The 24,085-nt window shown below is 37.5% G+C and overlaps 1 protein-coding gene across 2 annotated transcripts in view; it reads right to left on the bottom strand.

Moving 5' to 3' along the window:
- The window catches only part of PLXDC2 (plexin domain containing 2), a 503,758-nt gene extending 496,799 nt beyond the window's left edge, over positions 1 to 6,959 (bottom strand). Inside the window, exon 1 of one of the 2 annotated variants that reach the window (XM_069086276.1) lies at positions 5,911 to 6,959. In XM_069086276.1, the coding sequence (XP_068942377.1) occupies positions 5,911 to 6,022 (112 nt within the window). In that variant the 5' untranslated portion in view covers positions 6,023 to 6,959. The remainder of the gene's footprint in view (positions 1 to 5,910) is intronic. The other variant, XM_069086277.1, reaches the window with a different exon arrangement.
- Between the last annotated feature and the right edge of the window lie 17,126 nt (positions 6,960 to 24,085).

Below are 24,085 nucleotides of genomic sequence, written 5' to 3'. Positions count from 1 at the left end.
GCCTTTGACCAAGTAAAATGGTTGTCTAGGATTGAATGAAAAAAAAAATATCCCAAGGCATGCCCCTTAAGCATGACTCCAAATACAGCTTTGAAGGACTGGAACTCCACTACTCTGAAACTCATGACTCTAAACCCTAGGGGAGAGAAAGTAAGAATATATAAGATAAAAAGAGAGATAAACAAAAAGAACTGGGGAAAGAGAAGAAAGAGACAGAGACAAAGAGATACATGGAGAAACACATAGAGACAGAAACACACAGAGGCAGAGAAAGAAAAAAAATGGGGGTGGGGAGGGAAAGAAATAAACGTTACCTTAGGTTTCAAAGAAAAAAAAAATTTGGCCTTTGACAGCTCATTTCCAAAAAAGTATTATTCTTCTCTTGTTAAACAACAAATAAATTGTATGAGACAACCAAAGGGAAGAATCTTCTATATCAATAAAAGCATTACTCCCTAGCCTAACTATCATTTTTATACTGACAGCTTCATTCACATAAAATCTCCACTGTGTTATCTCAGGAGATTCCTTTTTTGGGAGATTCCAAAGGAAGCAAAGATGAGCCTAAAATTCAATTCAATACACATTTGTTTAGCACTCACTATGTTCAACACATTGCTAGGCACTTAGGCATACAAAATTACAAATTGAAGTCCTTGCCCTAAGAGATCTTATGTTCTACTAGGATCGTACAGTCCTCATATGGAGGGTTGGGGCAAAAGAGGCCTAACATCTTGCAAAAGGATATCTGTGAAGAAATATTAATGGATTCAGATTAGATGATGAGAAGCCTGGAGATAAATATATTAATAATCCTCAGGTATTTCAGTGGAATTTAACACAGAGATAGTATTTTCCCTGAAAATAACAACAGGAGAATATGAAACTAGGTTCCATTTCGAATAATGACCCTTCCAGGCAATAGACATCAAAATAAGAAATGTATTCTCAGGAGTTCCCCCTGACAAACTGTATATCCATTTGTCTGGAATGATCAATGAAGACTACAGCTAGTGGCTTAATTTTGTTTTCTAGATGACTTCTAGCATTTTAAAGTACTTGGGACTAGTGATTCCTAAGAAATTCCCTCCTTAAAAAAAAAAAAAAAGTAATCCACAAGGTAACCTGGTTTTTAGATGAAAACTTATTTAATAATACGGTATACAGTATTGAATGTTTTTCAAACTGTTTCCTCATATGTTAACACACTAGAAAATAGAGATATAAGAGTGACATTAAGTAAGTCACCCAAGGTAACATTGATAGCAGAAAAGGAATTAGAATTTATGCTCACAAATCTTAATTTTTTGACTTATCTCAAGAAACATGCCACCTCTAAAATGTGAAACATTTTTGTGGAGAGTAAAATTTTTAAACATTTAAATTTATACCTGTAGAAGGTTAAGATTTTTTTTTAATCCTGTTATGAAGTCATAATTTCCCCAAAGCAAAATATCTCTTCCTCCTGCATTCTGCTTGCCTAGTTAACTGGGTATTTTCCATCTTTATGCTATTTGTAAGCATACTTCACTCTGCAAGAGTTTCTGAAGATAAAACTTAACTGAAATGTAGATTTCCTTAAAGACATTCAGTTTCTAATCCACCCTCATATAACCTCTAACCTAATTTTTATCTCTTCCTTAAATAAAGTAAGATCCTTCATCTCTGAGCTCTCAAATCAGTAAGCAGACTTTTGAGTGTAGCTACCTGTCAAAAATCATTTTAATTAATTCAGCTGTCATCCAATAACCAAAGACCATAAACTTAGTCATTAAATCACTACAAGCTCCCTTTTTATACGATCTTCTCCCCCCCCCAAAATGGCACCCCCTCAACCTTTGTCCAGTTGTAGATGCATAAGGAGTTAAAGGCTTGTAATACTCTTGCATGTGTCAGCTGGGGTGCTTTCAGAACAAATACTCTACCAGGGAGAAATTTTTCAAACCACATATTTACTTCAAATGAAAATAGAAATAAAAGACTGAAGGGCAAGGGGAGAAAGACAGAATTGACTTAAGAGAAATGGGGATCAGAACAACACAAATAGGCGCGAATGCTTTGCTGATGAAGGTTGCTAGGTACAGTACTTAAAACCAGAACATGGCCTTGATGCAAAGTTTTCTATGGCCAGGGCCTGTGATTCCTCACCATTCTTGTTACTGTTTTCAGAGTTGACTGAAACATACAAAGCATAATGCACAAGGAGCAAGAAACATTTCTCAAGCTATTCACAATGTTCTTATTTCTTCTTATTTCTGCATTTCATGTAAAGCTTCCTCTGAGTTATTGCATCATGCTTTTATACTTCATAATACCCCTTTAAACCATGCATATAGACATGTCTCTTATCATTTCAAGTAGCAACCACCATACAAAATAAGAGCAAACCATCGATACAGTAAATGCTTGAATAAACATTCAGGGTAGAAATTAATCTTAGACTCTCCTCTAAATATTAGCATTCAGCAACTGCTTTGATTCAGAGGCATACACAAAATAATTTTGGGTTTGTATGTATATATACATTTTTATTATATACATATATATATATACACACACATATATATGTACTCTACAACTCTTCAGCCCAAGAAAAATCAGTACAATAAATATCTAAATAACACAGAAAGGTGATTTTATAAAGTAACATTTTAAGATTTCTTATGTCAGTGATGCAATTAATAAACCTTCTTAGCCAACAGAGCACCTTTATTGTCCCATTAGTTTCTGAGAAAGAATTTGTTCCAGTTTACGGGATTGGATTTCACAAAATTTTATATCCAAATGATTAATTTAATTTACAAAAATATGAAGAATGGAGAACTTCTCCTCCCCTACATAGTCACTCTTTTATAGGTGGCAAGATGGAGTTCCATACAACTAGATAAGGAGAAAACAGCTCAGGACAATTAATCTGAAAGATTTGGAAAAGAACAAGGTTCTTCTATCACAGAAATTAACAACTTCTCTGCCCTCTAGTGGCTATAAATTCAACTACAATAGTATTTGCTAAAAATGTCTCCCTAAGAAATCAGGTACTCTCCCCACCTCTCCTTGTAAAGTATAATTTTTATAAGGTAGCTTATTGTTTTTAATAAAATGTCAAAGGTATTGGACAAATACCTGTAGTTTCCAAAACCAAACTTGAAATAGCTGAATATCTAATCTTGACCTAAACTTTTTAAAAAGCCTCGTTTTCCCCTTGTTTTTGTTTTTTGGAAGGGGGCAGGGATCCTATGCTAATTTTACTGAGTAAAATATCTGTTCCTTCTCATATGAAATGCCATTAAACATATTGTATTACTTTATTATTTAGTGCCCTATTGAAAATTGTCATATATGTGATGGATATTTGTTCTTTAATGAATTACTTCAAAGATTTCCTGGTGTAAATCACAGCTTTTAGGTAGTACTTCTCTCTTCACTTCAAGAAACAGGCAGAGCAAATCTGCCTTCATTTTTTAAATGCACCCTCCCTTGAGTCTACAGGCTTGTAAGCTGTTGAGGCCCTCACTCTCCCTGCCCACAATCAAACTTTGTAGGTTTTCTTCTAGCAGCTAGTGCCAGTATTCCCTATCTTCTCAAATGAAGCATTCCTCTAATTCATTCTCTGGCCAGTCAGAATGGAATGAATTGCACCCTCAGTTTGAGAACTTAGACTAAATATTTTTAAATTGCACCATACATATGATTTTCAGAAGTAAAATATTTGTGAAAATAAGAATTATCAGCAAGAAAAGAAAAAGTTAATATCTACTGTCCTATCTTGTATTTTGACTTTTTAAATTTATTAACCGCCAACTGTTTTTCTTCATGTAAAGCTAAGGAAATTCTTCTAAGTTAAGGAACTCCAGAAATATTCCTTGATCTGTTGAGTTTGAATTTTACCCCTAGTGCTTGAGGACTGATAAATTATTTCCTTATATGTTTAATACATATACAGCCTATAGTTTGTTGCACTGTTTTAATCAAAATGGAAATCATTACAGAATTCTGGGTTGGAGTTCTAGAAACAATCTCATCCCACCTCCTGATTTTTACTAATGAGGAAACTGAGGCCACAGAAGTGACACATAGTGGCAATGGCAAAAGTCAAACCAGTGCCCAAGGTCACACCCAATGGCAGAGACAAGATTAAAACCAGTTCCCTCAATTGTAAGTCCAGTGTTCTTTCCACGAGTCTTCCACTATACCATGAGTGGAAACCAAGTTTATTGAAATGATGGAATTTGTTACCAGGGAATTATGAATCAGCAACAAGCAGTGATCAAGTCACTTCACCCATCAGTCAAGAAACAACCACCCATGTGTTCGGAGAGTACAAATCTACAATATACTGAGCAATCTACTTCATAGAATAAAGGCCCACCATAAAGTGTCAATCAATGAACATTTATTAAGTGCCTTCTAAAAGAGAGATACTGTACACAGAAATGTCCTTTAACTTGTTGATTCTTAGCAAAATAATAAAGAGAGATTAGAGAGGTCCCAGGTTAAACACCTGTACATCCCTTTTAAAACTTAAGTAATAGAAAAAGGCATACTTCTACTATAGAGGGGAATGTGACTGACAAAGCTTTCATAGAAATCACCTTGCCATCTACCATGGGAACATACCAGACCCTCTACTGGGCAGTCACACACAGCTCCACCTTGCCTCACCAAACTAAATCACCATCAAATAATCACCTTAATACCTCTTGGTTTGGCACAACATCATAAATAACTGAGTTCTTCAACATGCACCAACTTTCCCCCTGTGATTCCAACAAACAATATGGTAATGGCATGCTAGTGACACAGTCTATTGTTGCTTTGCTCTACTGTATTTCTCAGATGATCTTGGCTTAAAAATTAGTTACCAAATCCTTTAACCAAGACATCCCTTCTCCCCTCTGTGACCAAAGGGCAATATTTGCAGAAATTTGGTTGGGTGCCCGTGTTCCTAGGCAACTGGTCATTGACTCAGGAGCTAGATATTGGTCTATGGTAAAACCTCACAGGTGCCTGGAGTAGACTGGAACAGCAAATGGTATCATGAAGGAATCAGGTCAGACTGGTCCAGTCTGGACTGGTGGGTCAGCTAGTGGAGCAAACACCACCAGTTCTGCCTTAACCGGCAGGACGTACCCCTCTGACTGAAAGCTCTGCCAGTTAAAAAAAAAAAAAAAAGCAGCAGCAGCATCGGGAGGAGGAAGGTGGTCAAACACCTAGTGGATAGAGGTGGGGATGGCAGGTGGAGTCAGTCAGTCAAGGAGCCATCCTGGAGACACAGAAGGAAACCGCCACAAGTCCAGGCTCGCTGCTAAATTAGTCAGGACTGGACAATGGATTGAGGAGGTTTGCCTCTACAGACACAATCACCCTTTAGTTGTTCCCAGCCCAGAGTCTCATCCTGGGGAGGGTGTGACAATCCAGGGGAGGGCTGGAGAGCATGAAGCGTCTAACATGACAAGACCAGTGGGACCTGTTTTCTTTTTGACAATCTCATAGTGGAGATCTATACACCCTCCCTTTCCACCCCAGCTCAAAGTCTCTCAGGTGGTAGTTAAGAAGACGAAGCAGGCGTCAAATGATAGTACATCTTAGGGACAGAGCCAATCCTGGGTTATCCGGGAAAGAAGGGGGCGTTAAGCCCACAGGCCCATTGGCCCTGGGCTAAACGTACTCCTGTGAGTAGCTGCCCCCAGACACCCAGGTGGGGTTCTCAGAAACATTTCCGAAACAGTCAACCCTGTCCCCCACAAAACTACCCTTGCCCAACTACTCCCCTTTCAGCCTGGAACTGAAGTTTGCCCCCCCCCCCCAACAAAAAACCTTAATTTCCCCAAAGAAAAAAAAAAAAAAAAAAGGAAAAGAAAAGAGGTCTGCATCGCACATGCACAATGGAGAAGTAAAAACGCATCTTACCATTGGTTTGATTTACGGTCTCCCCTTCTGCATACCGAAACCCGTCCATTAAAAAGTGGCAAAGTAACACAACTCCAGCTGTGGCCAGCTCGGTTTTCCTTAACCTCGCCATAACGCGAACACCTCCCCTTCGCCCTCCCCCCGAATTTATTCTTCCAGAGCTTCCTCCTTTAGGCTTCGGGACTGACTGAGGAAGGAGGGGTGGGAAGAAGGGGGCAAGGAAGGAGGAGGACTGCAGAACACAATCACAGCGGTGTTAAGTCCCCTTTTTATTTGGATCTGATTTCACGTACCAGGGAGAGAAGTGGAAGATGGGGGGAGGAGGAGAAATGGGAGGAGATGGGGAGGGGGCAGCGTAATGCTCCCAATATCACTCCGGAGCTCTTCTTAGGCTGCCGGGCCAAGCAGATTTTAGTCCAAAACCAAGGAAAAAACTGAAGAGAATCAAATCAGTTGCAGCTCGGGCTGCAAAGTGCGTCGCAAAGTCTTGGGCTCCTAGGCAAATCGAGATGGGCTCAGGGTGTCCTCTGGCGTGTTAGGCAGAGCCCCTCCGAGGCTTGTGGATGGTGACTTCCCTGGGCTCCGGACTCCTCCACTAGCTGGATTCAAAACAATCCCCACTTCCGAGGGAGCAAAGCCACTGCGCCTCCTCCAAATGGGAGGCAACGACAGTAGGACAGTAGGAGGAACTTTTCCCTCCCCGACCTTGTTATTGCCACCGCTGAGAAGAGGCAACCCCCACTGGGTGAAGGAGGTCCCGGGGGACGGGATGGCGGTGGGCTCAGTCTGGCGATGCTGCAAGTTTCTCTCCTTTCCTTTGCCCAGGGCACGACCCGGGGCTGCCAATGCTCCCCGCTGCTAAGCAGACGGCAGCCCCCACACCGACAGCCGTGCTGTTTGCAAGATTCAGGCTGCAGTAGAATCAGAGATCCGATGCCAGGAGGCAAAAGGAGCGGGGGAGGGGAGGAGGAGAAGGAAGAGGAGGAGAGGGAGGGAAAAAAGTCAGGTTGGAGCCTATCCTGAGATTGTTTCTATTTGCTGAAGAGGAGAGCGAGCTTCTGCCGATGGTAGCAAGGGGCGAAATAGTTTGGTGACTGCCAGAGAGCCCGCTAGCCGCGGCTCCCTACCTCTCACACTTAGGGCAGCTCTTGCAATTTGCCCGAGCTGATGGAACAGCCCTTGCCCTCCTCCTTCCTTCCCTCTCTCCTTTCCTCCCTCCGCCTTTCTGCTCCAGGCTTCTCCCACCTTCCTCCTCTCTAACAGGCTGCCGGAAGCGACCTGGCCAATGGCAGCACTTTCCCCCCCAGGGGTCTGTGAGGAGGAAGGAGGTGAAGGCTGAAACTGAAAGAAAGCGAGCGCTTGGGGGGACTCTCTGGAAGGAGGACTGTGGTGGGAGCCTGAGGAAAGGAAACAAGACCGGTATGCATGGAGAAGCCTGCTGGATGGAGCGAGCTCTGCCCGGGGTTCTCTTCCTGGGTATATGTCTCGAATTCACTGCCAGAAGCGATCAAGACACTGCTGGAACTCGGTGTCTGGGCTCTGGGCAAGGAGCGGGCGGTTGGAGATTCCCGCGTGGAACACGCGGCCGCCTCTCGCGCGGGGCTCGGCCAAGGCAGCAAAAGGATACAAGAACAGTTCTTGCCCTACGAATACCATCCCCACCCTGAGGGTTGACTGTGATCTTTTTTGTGATTGAGGCTAGAAGATATGTTGGATTCGAACAGGGTCAGGACCAGGCGACAAAGCCTTTGGAGAAGCCAGGACGCATTTCTCCCGGTGTCTGCTTTGGGGTCCATTTACTGCTTCTGTTGCTCCTGCTGCTACTACTGCTTTGTAAAGCACCCGGGAAGAGCTAAGCGTGAGTTTAAAAGATCAGGGGCCCCCGGATTCTCTTCGTTACTTGGACTCAAATAAGCTGTCATTTCTACAAGCAGCAGACCCCTTCCCTCCCCATCCCCCACACGTCCCCTTTATGAGAGTTAAGCTACCCGCCATTAACCTGTGTATCTTTGAATATAATTAGCATATATTTATAAGTCAGTTTCCAAAGGGAATTTGACTCCTACATCTAATTCCTTTAGCCATTTCTTGCCTGCAAAAGGTCAGCCCCTGGGTACCCTAAAGTCTCCATTCCTCCCAGATCTCCAAAGCGATCGAAGAAGTTCACAACTGAAAGAGAAGGCGCTTCGGACCCAGGGAAGGCAGACAGGGAATATTTTTTTTTAAGTTGGGGGTGGGGTGGGATGGGGCAACTGAAGTCTCCCCAGTATTTCAAAATGTTGTCTCAGAGTGCAACTATTCTACCAAACCGTCCTCCCAACAAGTACACAACATTTAAAAAAAAGTCATTATTGATGTTCTCAATGGTTCATTCTTCTCTCTCGGCCATCCTGCTGCCCCCCCCCCCCCCTTTCTTCCTATTTCCCCTTTCTCTTTCCCAGCTGTCACTATAGGTAAAACACTGGGCATGCTCAGTACCCAAGGCAGGGCTCTATGGGGGAGTTGGAATCTTTCACTGCACAGCAGAGCGTGCTACCTGCAGCGGCAGCAGTATCCTTTACAAGCCTCTGAACAGCAAGTTCCAAAACTCCAGTGCGGGATGAGATCACAACTTGAGGTGTAGTCAGCTTGTTTACTTAGCTTTCCTAGGGAAGCCTTCACGCTCACCAGAAAGGGATATATTATTTTTAAAGAGTTCCTTCCTGCCTCCTTTCCAGTAGATCTCTGGCTTTCTCTCCCCTCCTATTCCACCCCACTCTCTTTCTCTGTCTCTGTGTCTGACTCTTTCCTTTTCTTCTCCCACTCTCTCTTCATCTCCCTCTCCTCCTTTCCCATCCTGACCCGTTTCATCTCCCATCTCTCTCTCGCCCCACCTCCCTTCCTTATCTCTGCCTCTGTATGTCTCTTATCTTTCACCCTACTTCTCTCTCCTTGTCTCTCATCCGTCCCTGTCTCCTTCTCTTCTGTTTCCTACTGCTCCAGCTTTTAAAAGTTAAAAAATTCTGGGGGTCAATTAACATGATACAAAGAACAGAACCGAACCGTGAAAGTTTTATCTCTCATCTCTAAAAAGTCTAATAAAATTGTAGACTTCAATTATCACACATAAAAGTTAGCAATGTGCCTCCTAAACAATACGAGGCGCGTACAATGTGAACTGGACATATTTAGCTGGTGGGATTTTTACTTCAAAGTGAAAACACTGACAATGTAATTTAAATGACAATGAGAATTATGTAAATTATGATAAAATAACAGGGACAATGTAATTTCTAGGTATGATTTTAATGATTCTTCTATTTCAACATCTTGTATCTATATTAAAAAAAAACTGACATGGCTATTGTTGTTATGTTAATATCAACCCTCCCCTTTTTTGTCACAAAAAGAGTCAAGGATATTAAAGGTTACAAAATAAAACAGAATGGAAGACAACAGACAGGTATGTTTAAACATAGATCAATGTCCAGCACTAAGTGTGAAAAAATAATACAATGTCTTTTTTTTTCCCATGACCTCACCCTGCCTCCTCCATCAGATACTGACATAAGTGATAGCAACTCTTTCATCTTCAACTATAGTAAATCATTGGACCATTGTCATGGGGGGGGACATAATTCATTAGACAGGGTGACAGAATACCTACCAAGTGAGATGGAGATGGGAGGTTTCACAGACAATGCAGGAAAATGGGTACAGCATCAAGAAAATCTCAAATTATTGTTAAAATTTGCCATATGGTTGTTAAATTTCTATTTTTTTTTTTTACTGTTGAACATAGACTAACTCTACATGTAATAATGTCTCCTCAGTGACAAATGTCTTCTCTTTCATCAGTGACAACAGAGCTAGAATTGCAGTAGTTGGTAGATTGATTCCTGCTGGCTCTATGGGATACAGTACAAGGTTAATTCATCTAATGGGCTGGTTCTGTTCCAGGTTCCCAGGTACTTTTCTAAGCTCTCATAAAATTTTCAGTTGTATAGTGAAAAGAGCAGGGGGCATGAGCATTATCTATGGCATTCCTCACCTCATTTCAGGTCACTTCACCTCATTTTCAGGCAAGTTACCTCATTTCTCTGAGTTTCTTCACTAACCTATTTTATCTTAACTCACAGAAGAGTAAGATGTCTTTAAAATTTAAAGCCCTGTACAAAACATGAGCTGTTTCAACTGGGGAACATTTGAGACAACCTGAGGTGCAGTATTAGCTATACAATGGTCCTCATCCAAGGGTCCTTACCTACATTTCTAGGTACCTAGATTGAGGCTTTGCTTAGACAGATGATAAGAGGCTCAAGAGAAATCCACATCTAATAAAAAAAATAATGCTAGGTTGTCCCTGAAAAAAGGATCTACATAGAATGGGATAATGCTATTGTGTCTCCAGAAAGGTTTCTAAAACTTCAGAGCAAGATTGCTTCTAGTTCTTCCCCCTCCTTCTAGGCCTGAGATAGTAAGTTTTTCCTTTCCTTAGTTGCCCAGGTTAATTCTTTGATTTTTTTGGTCTACAATTACAAGTTTCATGTAATCATCCAAGACAACTACGTTTTTAAATTCAGAAGAAATTGTATATTTGTGACAATAAAAGTCTGTGAATAAGGGAAACTGAGGCAAATAACTCCCAGCATGAACAATTTATTAGCAAGACTACTAATTGCCAACAAATGAGGTCGATGATTCCTCAGTAGTCAGAGACCCAGAACAGAGTCTGGGGCATTCTTATAGGCACAGATGAGGAACATCAGAAATGAAACCTATTGGTCAGGGTTTTGGGGACTTTCTGTTGTCATCACAGAAAGTGATCCTGTGTCAAGAACAGGGAACTTTGACAGGAATGCAACACTCAGGGTGTAGAAGTTTTCCAGTCCTAGATGACCAACTGTCACTATGACCTATAAAGTACAGCTTTGCTTTTAGTAGAAATGAGGACCTTAGACTGTTATCTGGGCTCTGCTAGAGTTCATCTGTGCAAAAACTAGGGAGATCAGCTAATGGACAGGCTGGCTAGAGCCAGCATCCTGTCAGCCTGCACAGAATTTCATACATACTTCTTAACCTACTATGATTTATAAGAATTAAAGTATATATGTAATTAAAGAATGTGATCAAAAATAAATTATCAAAAATTGATGAATATCTTACTTATTGGATCAGCTAGGTAGCACAGTGAATAGAACACTGGCCCTGGAGTCCGGAGGACCTGAGTTCAAATGTGACCTTAGGCACTTAACAGTTACTAGCCTTTTGATCTTGGGCAAGTCACTTAACCCCAATTGTCATACCCTCCCCCCTCCAAAAAGCAAAAAAAAATCACTTATTGTGTTCATGCTGATTTGTATCTCATATTCTTTTTGTTTGTTTTATAACACTGGAGACCTTAATGAAGAATGAGTTTTAAAACATCCACCTATAATAAATAAAAAAATAGATGTATCACTATTCCTGCCACATCTAACACTATTCTTCTGACAAATAATATTATACCTAGTATAATACCTATCACTCTCTAGCCTCCTGCAAGGAGGCAAGAAGGAACTCTTGAAAATTCTTGACATAGTACAAGATTACTGAAAAAAATCGATCTTGTTTCCTGGCTGTTCTATTGACAGTTTTCCTAGGGGCAAGTTCCTTAACTTCTGAGTCCTTCATTTCCTGGTTTTATACACATATACATAGACATACACACATATATGTAATTGATTGGCCCAAAAGATTATGTTTTCTAGGTCTAAATCTATGGTACTCAGATATAATAATGAAATTTGTAATGAAAAAATGAATAGAAGGCCAGCATGGTATATTAGAGAGAACCCTAGTCTAGATGCCCAGAAAATGTTAGTATGACTCCTTGCTTTGATAGTTATCAGTTATGTAATGAGTAAATAATTTAATAACCTCAGACCTCAGCTTCAGCATCTATTCAATGGGTATGATACTAGTGCCCTACCTATATAACAGTCAAGGGAGGCAATTAGTATTCAATAGGATGAAGACTTCAAAAGGGACCTCAGAGATCATCTGGTCCAATACATAAATTTTATCAATAAAGTTCTAGAGATGTCAAGATTTCCCAGGGTTTTAGTTACTAGTTGGAAGAGGAGTGATCTAAACCTACATCATCTGAATTCAAATCTAGGACCTTTCTTAGGACAGGAAAGTACTTTGCATCCATATATAAAGCACTCTTATTATTAATGAAGTAGTAAAATTAAAGAGCCTTTTTGGGGGGAGGGAGGACAACAAAAGTTCAAATATTAAATGTGGCTCAGTAGGAAAATAAGAATATATCAAACTAAAATGTAAACTTTTGAAGGACTGGCGCCATGGTTTCCATTTCTTTTACGTACTCCCTCATTGACTAAGTCAGCATTAGGCAAACAGTAGAATGATATAATTTCAGAGCTAGAAGTAAATTTAGTGATCAAACTGATCAATGCTTTCCTTTCACCAATATAGTGAAATGCTCGTGGAATTAATGATTTACATATGTTGAAACAATGGACTGTAATGTGTACTTAATAGCATCCAGCACAGTATTGAGTGCAGAGCAGGGCTCAGAGAGTTTATTAAATATAATATGTTTGTGTCTTAGTTCCACTTTAGTTTCTGATTAAGTGGCTAATAAAACTAGCAACCAGTGTACTTAGATGTGTCACATGCATGGACAATCTCTATGATATATAAATGATTACATATCTAATTCTTTTATAACTATGAACTGTTTTAATTAACTTGATATAAACTTCAGGTGGGCAGATTCAGTAATGAAACAGAATCATTATAATCTACTTATATAAAGAAGCACTGATGCATAATTTCAAAGCTGAATTATCTTTATGAGAAATGTTTTACCCTAATTTCTTAAAGTTGTGCATGAATCATACCCTTATATCTTTCAGTGGCAACTTGGTGTATTGGAAAGTTTCCAGTTCTAATCTCACCCCTCTCATCTACTATCTGTGTGATTCTACTTAAGTTATTTAAAATCTCTGGGCCCCAGTTTCCAAAATTGCAAAATAAGGGGACAGAACAAGTTATCCTCTAAGATCACTATCAGATCCCAACCTCTGGTTTTATGAAATGCAAGCATCTCCTTTACCCTTAACTTTCATATCATGTTTATGAATGGCGAAGAGTAAGGACTCTCACTTGGCTGTGTGTTGTTACCACTTATTGCTCAAGCTTAATGGAATGTTCATTCAAATAATTAATAAACCTTAATCTAGACAACAAAGGCAAGCCACAGAAATGAAGCCTAACTGCTTTCAGAGAAATCGTTATAAATAATTCAAATGATGTGAGCAATTTTATTCTCCAATCTTGGCTTGCCTTTGCTGGACACTCTCAAAGTGGCCCCAGAAATGTAATTAAACAATCTATCATTAATCAGTCTAATTACCATGTGTAAATAAGAGAAAATAGCATGCTGTGGCATGTTGAACTTTACTTCATACAAGAAATAGAATTGTATTTAAAGGCATTTCTTCCAGATTGACTGTGTAATTGAAATGTTCAATGAAATAACCACAGTATGTAAGAAAGTGAATATTTCAAGACTAGATAACCCTGGCTTTAGCCACCCACCTACCTTTCTTTATGTTATGTGCCACTGGGAGTGATTTCGCTTTATTATTAAGGAGCCCTAATCATACAGTAAATATTACTGCTGGAAGTTGATGTTCAAGGTCTTATGACCTCTTGAGACAAAGAACAGGAGAATGGGACAAATTATGTTAATATGCTTGTTTAGGAACCAAATTGAGAAAAGAAAATAACATTTCAGATATAAAGAGGTACCTTACAAGACATGTGAACACAACCTAAAGCTCTGTTTACATGGTAAACATGCAGAAAAAAAAAATTTGTGCCAATGTTCCAAAAACCCAGATGTTTGCTATTATGCAACTATATTTTCTGGAGGTTTGACTCAAATTTTTATTTTTCCTAAATTCATTAAATATTAGAGCTCGAAGAAACATTTAAATACCATCTAGTTTCACTTTTCCTCATTTTATAAATAGAGAATTCTAAGCCATAGAGAGGCTGGTACTTGCCTAAATTCACAGGACTGAATGAGAAAAATTATAATTTAGGCCACCTAACTCCCACCTCAATCCCCTTCCTATAATCCCATAGAGGATGGACCTTCTACCTGGGTGAGTCTTTTCATAATTATGCTCAGGAAAAATCAATCGAATAAGTATTTATTTAATAGTACTGTATGTCAGTCACTGTCCTAGGTTTTATATATAAAGTAAAAATATAATGTTTTTGCCTTTCAGGAAATAACACTCTAGCAAAGTAAACATTTAAGGAAATAGTATCTATCCATACACAAATCTATCTATCTATCAATCTATCTATCTTTCTTACAAAGTAATTTTTTTTTGGAGGGGGAAACTGCTATAGGTTGTGGGGTGGGGATATAAGAGGTAGCATTTGAGTTGAAATTTGAAGAAAACTAGGGATTTTCAAAGGCATAGGTGAGTTTGGAGAATATTCTAGACCTGAGGGGAAGGAAGGAATGGAGATAGAATAAGAAATATCATGAGTGAGAAGAAGCAAGTGGATGAAGAGAGGAACAGACAACATTCAAAGGAGAGTAATATGAGATTTTGTTGAATCACTGACTTGTGGTAGATGGGCTTTCACAGTTCAATGAAACTAAGAACTGTGACATTCAGGATTACTCAAGATGGACAGTGCTTGTGGAGAGATGACAAAAGTGATGCAATGGAGAAGAAAACAGCAAACCACTCCACAATCTTTGCCAAGAAAACCCCATGTACAATAGTGGAAGATAGAAGGTCCTGGTGTGCTATAGTCCATGGGGTCATGAAGTGAGAATGCCTAAACAACAACAATATGAAGTATGTCTGGAAAAGTCAGCAAATTGTGAACAGCTAAAAATGCGTTTTTGTTACAGATGGGTCTTTAGAGACCACTAAGTATAATTTCCTCATTTTGAAGGTTAGGAAACTGAGGTTCAGAGAAGTTAAATGACTTGTCTAGTTTTCACAGCTTTAAATGACACAAAACAAAAACAAGTACTGCTAATACAATGTTTAATACTTACTTTATTTGGTGAAAATATGCATTCTTTTGCAGCCAGCAAATATTTTTTTCATAATTAATGTTAACATAAGCTTCCCAAAAAATCTTGTACTAGATTTTTCTGAATTGTCTAACAAGCTGATTTCTACATAAAATCTTATTTGTTACTGAGGCATCCAACTACTTTGGATTTTTGTATTTTTCTCCCTAACTTTTCAAAACAAATGTCACAATTTTTAAAATAACTTTAAGAATTCTGGTTCTTTAAAGAAAGACCTTGGATGTCACTACAATTACCACTAAGTGCCAGTGAAATTTGAAAATCATTGTCAACGTCATTGCAGCAACTTTTATTAAAGAATAAAGAACCTCTAGATGGAGAAAAGCCAGGAAATTGCCTGAAATCTCCCCGGTTTCCCTCAGAAATAATATTAAATCAAACCTCTAAAAGAATTCAGGAGTGATAGAAAGCAAGCACAAAAAGGTTGAGTGAAACAATTTTTTCCAGCCCAAGATAATTTAGAAGGACTTCAGGCAGGGTCTGCCTCACTTAGGTAAAAGGGGAACAGAGTCTAGCATAGGTGTTGTCCAGGCAAGACAGTGAGAGGCCCTTAGACAAAGCACAAATCAGCACCTGAGGTCCCATGGTACTAACTCAGTTGGCCGATGCTACAGTAGGCTAGCTATGAGGCCTCCACCCTCTGTGTACTAGGAAAACTGCCAGGCCTGCAACCCCCAGCACAACAGGTGCAACTACATTGAGCCACCCTAGCGCAGTGGGCAAACTGCCAGCTCCAAAGACCTCAGGACAGATAGTCTGTGATCATGCTCCTATCCCCCTGGTGCAAGAAGCATGGAACAGTGTCCTCTCTACCCCAGGAGCAGAGCTCAACTTTGAAAAATGAACAAAAACCAAAAAAGGACACTTGTAGAAAGCCTGCTATGGTGACAGGGAAAATCCAAACACAAACTCAGAAGAGCACAACAATATCAACATGGCTATATGTGAAGCCTCAAAGGGAAAAAAATATTAATTGGTCTCAAGCCCCAAAAGTTCTTTTAAAACACCTTAGAAAGGACTTAATCAAATAAGAGAAGTAGAAGAAAAAATTAGGAAAAGAAATGAGAATTATGCAAGACAACTATAAAAAAGTCAACAGTTTTGAAAAGGAAACAGAAAAACAACTCTTTGAAAAATAGAATTGGCCAAAAGGGGGAAAAGATCCCCTGAGGAAAATAATTCCTTTAAAAGTAGAATTGCCAAATGGAAAAGAAGGTACAAGAGCTAAGTGAAAAAATTTCCTTAATAATTAGAATTGGGCAAGTGAAAAGTAATGACTTTATGAGGCATCAGAAATCAGAAAAAAAATGTAAAGTGTCTCATTGGAAACAACTGACCTTGAAAACAGGTACATGAGAGATAATTTCAGAATTATTGAAGATGGCTAGGTGATGTAGTGAACAGAGCATCAACTCTGGAGTCAGGAGGACCTGAGTTCAAATCGGGCCTCAGATACCTTACACTTACTAGCAATGTGATCTTGGGCAAATCACTTAACCCCAATTGCCCCTCAAAAAAAAAAGCAAAAAAAAAAAAAAAGAATTATTCAACTACCTGAAAGCCATGATTAAAAAAAAGAAGAAGAAGAACCTGGACAGCATCCTTCAAGAAATTATCAAGGAAAATTGCCCTAATATCCTAAATCCAGAGGGTAAAATAATCATTGAAAGAATCTAATCATTACCTGAAAGAAAGCCCAAAGTAAAAACTCCTATGAATGTTGTACCCAAATTCCAGAACTATCAGGTCAAGGAGAAAATGCTGTAAGCAACAAGAAAGAAACAATTTAAATAGCTAGGAGCTAAAGTCAGAATTACATAGAACCTAGTAACTTCTACATTAAAGGATTGGACGACTTGGAATATGACATTCTGGAAGGCAAAAGAGTTTGAATCTCTACCAAGCTACCCAGCAAAACTGAAGGGAGGAAATACATAATCTTTCAGGGAGGAAAATGGATATTCAGTAAAAAAAAAAAGAACATTCAATCATTCCTGATGAAAAGAACAGAACTGAATAGACAACTTGATCTTCAAATACAACACTCAAGAGAAACATAAAAAGGTAGACAGGGAAGAAAAAAAACAACCCAGCAACAACATGGTACTCAACAAAGTTAAACTTTTTATATCCCTGCATGGGAAAATGCTACTTGTAACCCTTAAGAACTCTATTAGGGTAATTTGAAGGAGTATGCTTAGACAGAGGTTGTGGGTATTAGTTAACTTTGTTGTCATAAAAAAAAAATAATTACAGGGTAAAAAAAGAAAAGGATTATACTGGGAGAAGAGGAAATAGGGAGGTAGAATGGAGTAAATTATATCACATGAAGAGCCATTAAAGATCTATGACAGTAAAGGGAAAAAAAGAGTGACTGAGCAATGCTTGAACTTTACTCTCATAGGTTTGTGCTCAAAGAGGGAATAGCATTCACCATCATTTGGGTAGAGAAATCTATCTTACTCTATAGGGAAGTAGGAGGGGAAAGGGCAAATAAAAGAGGGGTGTTGAAAGAAGGAAGGGCAAAAGTAAGAAAGGGAAAGGGGGAAAAAAGGGAGGGTGCACTGATAGAAAGGAGGGCAGAGTAGGGAAGTGGTGGTTGGAAGCAAAACACTGGTGAGGAGGAACAGGGTAAAATTAGAGAGAAAAATATAAAATGGGGAGGGGAGAGGATAGAAGGAAATACATAATTAATAAGCATAACTATGAATGTGAATGGGATGAACTGTTCCATAAAGCAAAAACAGACAATTGATTAAAAGCCATAATCCTACAATATTTTGCAAGAAACACATTTGAAGCAGAGATATACACACAGAGTAAAAGTTAAAGGCTGGTTATATTGTGATTCAGCTGAAGTATAAAAAGCAGGGGTAGCAATCCTGATCTCAGACAAAGGAAAAGCAAAAATATATCTAATTAGAGGAGACAAGGAAGGAAACTACATCTTGCTAAAAGGGACCAAAATAATGAAGTCATATCAATACTAAACATATATGCACCAAGTAGTATAGCATGCAAATTCTTAGAGTAGAAGTTAAATGAGTTACAGGAACAAATGGTAAAACTATACTAGTGAGGGACCTTAACCTCTCCCTCTCAGAACTAGATAAATCTAACCACAAAATAAATAAGAAAGAAGTTAAGGAGGTGAATAAAATTTTAGAAAAATTAGATATGGTAGACCTCTGGAGAAAATTGAACAGGGATTGAAAGGAATGTATTTTTTCCTCAGCAGTACATGGCACCTACACAAAAATTAGCCATGTATTGTGGCATAAAAACCTCACAAGCCAATGCAGAAAGGCAGAAATATTAAATGCATCCTTTTTAGGTCACACAATAAAAATTATGTGAAATAAAGGGCCAGGGAACTATAGAGAAAATGTTAGTTGGAAACTAAATAATGTAACATTAAAGAATGAATGAATCAAATGGCAAATCATAGAAATAATCAATAATTTCATCAAATAGAATTACAATAATGGGACAACATACCAAAATTTATCAGATGGAGCCAAAGCAGTACATAAGGGAGATTTCATATCTACAAATGCTTACATGAGTAAAATACAGAAAGTAGAGATCAATGAATTTATTATGCAATTTAAAAACTTAGAAAAAGAACAAAATCCCCAAATACCAAATTACAAATTCTGAAAATCAAAGGAAAGATTAATAAAACTGAAAGCAAGAAAACAATTGAACTCATAAATAAAACTAAGATCTGGTATTATGAATAAAAAATAACAAAGCAGATAAACTTTTAGTTAATTTGTTTAAAAAAATAAAGAAAACCAAATTACCATTATTAAAAATGGAAAGGGTGAATTTGACACTGAGGAAGAGGAAATGAAAAAATCATCAAAATCTGTTTTGCCTAACTGTATGCCAATAAGTCTAACAGTCTAAAAATGGATGAATGTTTTCAAAAATACAAATTTCCCAGATTAACAGGACAGGAAATAAAATGTTTAAATAACCTCATATTAGGGGAAAAAAAGTATTGAAGAAGCCATCAGTGAACTCACTAAGAAAAAAATTTCCATGACCACATGGATTTACAAGTGAATTCAATGAAATATTTAAAGAACAATTAATATATAAACTATTTGGATAAATAGGTGAAAGAGTTTTACCAGATTCTTTTATGTGCTGATAACTAAACCAGGAAGAGCCAAAACAGAGAAAGAAAATTATAGACCAGTTTCCCTAAAGATTATTGATGCAAACATTTTAAATAAAATATTAGCAAAGAGATTACAGCAATTTTTTACTAGGATAATACACTCTGGCCAGGTGGGATTTATACTAGGAATGCATGGCTGATTAAATATTAGGAAAACTAATAGCATAATTGACCATATAAATAACAAAACCAACAGAAATCATATAATTATCTCAATAGATGCAAAAGAAAAGCTTTTGAACAAATTTTGACCCATTCCTATTAAAAAAAAAACACTAGAGAGTATAAGGATTAACAGAGTTTTCATCAAAATGATAAGAAGTATCTATTTAAAATCATCAGCAAGCATTATATGTAATGAGGATAAGCTAGAAGTCTTCCCAGTAAGATCAGGAGAGAAGCAAGGATTCCCATTATCACCACTATTATTTAATATAGTAGTAGAAGAATTAGCTATAGCAATGAGAAGAAAAAGAAATTGAAGCAATTGTAATAGGCAATGAGGAAAGGAATCTGTCACCCTTTGCATATGATATGATGGTATACTTAGAGAATCCTAGGGAGAGAACTAAAAAGCTACTTGAAGTAATTAACAATTTTAGCAAAGTTGCAGGATATAAAATAAATCAACATAAACCATCAGCTTTTCTATATATTACCAGCAAAGCTCAGGAAGGAAAGATAGAGAAAATCCATTTAAAATAGCTATAAACAATATAAAATATTAGGGAGTTTACTTGCCAAGACAAACCCAGGAACTATATGAACACAATTACAAAATACTTATGCAAATTAAGTCATATCTATATGACTGGGAAGATATCAATTGCTCAATGGTAGGCAGAACTCATATAACAAAAATGATTATTTTACCTCAATTAATTTACTTATTCAGTGCCATACCAATCAAACTACCAAAAATTATTCTATAGAGCTAGAAAAAAATATCAAAATTCATCTAGAAGTATAAAATGTCCAGAATATCAAGGGAATTAATGAAAAACCAAAGCAAAGGAAGGTAGCCTAGCCATATCAGATCTAAAATGATATCATAAAGCATCAATCATCAAAACTATTTGGTACTGACAAAAATAGTGATGGATCACTGGAATAGATTAGATATACAAGACCTAATAGTCAATGACTATAGTAATCTACTGTTTGATAAACCCAAAGAATCCAGCTTCTAGGGTAAGAATTCACTATTTGACAAAAACTGTTGGGAAAAACTGCAAAATCGTATGGCAAAAACTAGACATAGACCAACATCTTATACTATATAGCAAGGTAAAGTCAAAATGGGTACATGATTTAGACATAAAGGATGACACCATAAGCAAATTAGGAGTGTAAGGAATATTTTACCTGTCAGATATATGGAGAAGGAAAAAAAAATTGTTACCAAAGGAAAAAATAGAGAACATTATGAAGTGCAAAATGGATAATTTGATGACATTAAATTTAAAAAAGTCTTTGCATGAACAAAATCAACACAACCAAGATTAGTAGAAAAGCAGAAAGATGGGAAACAAGTATTACAAGAAATGTTTCTGATAAAGGTCTCATTTTTATATAAATTTATTTATTTACTTTTAGTTTACAACAGTCAGTTCCACAATCCCTTGAGTTTGAAATTTTTCCACCTCTCCTTACCCCTTGGTGGCATGCCATCTGATATGTTTTACAAATACCTTCATATTAAACATTAATCATGTTGTAAAGAAAAATTTTCAACAATGAGAAAGGAATGAAACAAAACAAAACATATAAGAGAGAACAAGCAATTTGCTTCAATCTACATTCAGACTTTGTAGTTCTTTTTCTGCATGGGGACTTCCCATCCCATCATGAGTCTTTTGGAGTTGTCTCATAACCTTGTGTTACTGAGAGGAGCCCAATCTGTCAAAGTTAGTCATCACAGATATGATGTGTCTGTGATTGTGTATAAAGTTCTCCTGATTCTTCTCTCCTCACTCAGCATCAGTTTATATAAGCCTCTCCAGGTTATGATAAAGTCCATCTGCTTCTCATTTCTTATAGCACAATAATATTCTGTTACATTCATATACCACAACTTGTTTAGCCATTCCCCAATTGATGGGCATCGCCTTGATTTCCAGTTCTTTGCCAGCACAAAAAAAGATCAATATGGGTCCTCTCCCCACTTGTAAGATCTCTTTGATATATAACCCTAGAAGTGGTATTGTAAAGGCCTCATTTCTAAAATACATCAAGAACAGAGTCAAATTTGGAAGAATACAAGTCATTTCCCAATTGACAAATGGTCAAAGGATATGAGGAAGGAGTTTTCAGATGAAGAAATTAAAGCTCTATATAGTCATATGAAAAAATGCTCTAAATCACCATTGGTTAGAGAAACGCAAGTTAAAACAACTTTGAGGTATCACTTCACACCTATCAGATTGGTTAATGTGACAGAAAAGGAGAACATTGGAGGAGATATGGGACATTGAGACACTAATGGATTGTTGGTATAGTTGTGAACTGAACCCACCATTCTGGAGAGTAATTTGGAACTATACCCAAAAGGCAATCAAATTGTGCATAGTGTATACCCTTTGATCCAGGAATACCACTACTAAGTCTATATCCCAAAGAGGTCATTAAAAGCAGGAGAAAGGACCTTCATGTACAAAAATATTTACAGCAGCCTTTTTGTGGTTGTAAACAGATGGAATTGAGGTAATTCCCATCCATTAGGGAATGGCTGAACAAGCTGTGGTATATGAATCTAATGGAATTCTATTGTGCTATAAGAAATGATGAGAAAGTGGATTTCTTAAAAACCTGGAAAGACTTACATGAACTGATGCTGAATGAAGTGAGCAGAGCCAGGAGAATATTTACACAGTAACAGCAATATTATGATAATAATATATAATAGCAATAAAATGATCCACCATGATTGACTTAGTTCTATATAATACAATGATCCAATAATTCCAAAAGACTAATGACAGAAAATGCTATCCACTTCTAGAGGAAAAACTCTGAATGGAGTTTGAATGTGGAGTCTGAATGCAAATTGAACCATACTATTTTCACTTTGTTGAAGCTTTTCCCTTTTTATATGTCTTCTCTCACAACATGATTAATGTGCAAATAGGTTTACATGATTGCACATGTATGATCTATATCAGATTGCTTGCTGTCTTGGGGAGAGTGGATGATAGGGAGTGAAGGGAAATACATTTGAAATTGAAAATCTTATAAAAAAAGAATATTGAAAATGATCTTTCCATGCAATTGGAAAAAATACTATTTAAAAAAGAATAAACAACTTTCCATGGAATATGAGATGCATGATATACTGCAATCTAACTCAAATACAAGATGGCAAAGTTATGTGATGGAGACCCTGAGGGGTGTGGTCAAAATGAACCCATTTATCCAGTGGGACAGCTGAAACTGATGGCCAACGTCAACCCCAACTCCCATAGGGACTGTCAGACACACACGATCTTTGGTGGAGGCAAGCAAATATAGTAGCATAGCTCAAAATTAAAAGGTAGTGTGGTGTAACAGACAGAGGACTGACTTTACCACAAGGAAAAGTCAAGTTCAAGTCTTCTACCATACTCTGGCTGTAAACCTAATTCCCATCATCTCACAGTTCTCCAGATAATTCTAACACTATCCCTTGCAGAGAAATTGTGTATGTACATTGATAGAGGTAGTTCCCTCACCTAGTAGATTCCAAAACCAAAGAAAACAAAGGGACAGTCAGTATCTAGATTGAAAACAAATTTACTGAGGTGGCTAGGTGGCACAGTGGATAGAGCACCGGCCCTGGAGTCAGGAGAACCTGAGTTCAAATTCGGCCTTAGACACTTAACATAAAAACTAGCTATATGACCTTGGGCAAGTCACTTAAACCCAATTGCCCTCCCAAAAAAGGCCAAATAAAAAGAAAACAAAATTACTTTACTTGTGATGCAAATCTGAATAGAACTGATATTCCAAAAATATTTTTAAATTTTAGTATATATATTGCCATTCTTCTTACTATATAAATCTTTGAAAGACATGTAATTGAAAAAAAAGTTTTTGTCAACCTAAGAAACAGTCCTCAGTTACCAAAAATAGCTTTTTGGACCTGACAGAAGCATATTTACCAAAATATTAAGTTATAAGGACAAATATGAATGTGGTATAAAAGTATACAGCTGTGTTTGTACACATTCACATGCATATATACATGTGCACATATATTCACATTGTTTTTGTTCATTCTGTCACTTCTGATTCATCATATCTGCATGGACCATACTATCTATGAGGTTTTCTTGATAAAGATACTGGAGTGGTCTGCCATTTCCTTCTCTAGTAGATTAAGACAAACAGAGGTTAAATGACTTGCCCAGCACAGTTAGTAAATATATGAGGCTGGATTTGAACTCAAATCTTCCTTAGGAGGCTTAGAAGTCTATATTCACTGAGTCACCTACCTGCCCATATATTGACATACTTGTATACAAAGGAGTACATGCACATTTCATGGATGTGTGCATACATATCCATTCATATATACATGTAAAATGTTTCATTAAGGTATATGGTAAAATTTGTATTCATATATATACACATATGTAAATATTTGTACATATTTACATATGTATCAATGTAGCCTAGATATAAATATAGACACATAGATGTAGATCTACATTTCACAGTGTTTGGAGGTGATCTGCAATTTAAATCAACATAGGTGTCATTCCCTTGCACTTATGTACTATAAGTTTAGTTTATAGTAGAACATTTATTTTACTTTAACATTCATTGGACAGAAAAAGAATCACCAGTATCAATCATTCTATTTATAGGTTCATTCTTTGTCTGATGTTTAA

The sequence above is a fragment of the Petaurus breviceps genome, unplaced genomic scaffold (genome assembly GCF_028583685.1).
Source record: "Petaurus breviceps papuanus isolate PSGF00001 unplaced genomic scaffold, PetGlider_PUasm1.0 178, whole genome shotgun sequence".
NCBI classification, from domain to species: domain Eukaryota; kingdom Metazoa; phylum Chordata; class Mammalia; order Diprotodontia; family Petauridae; genus Petaurus; species Petaurus breviceps.
Note: the sequence above shows the minus strand (reverse complement) of the source record. Positions and strands in the feature narration are given on the sequence as shown.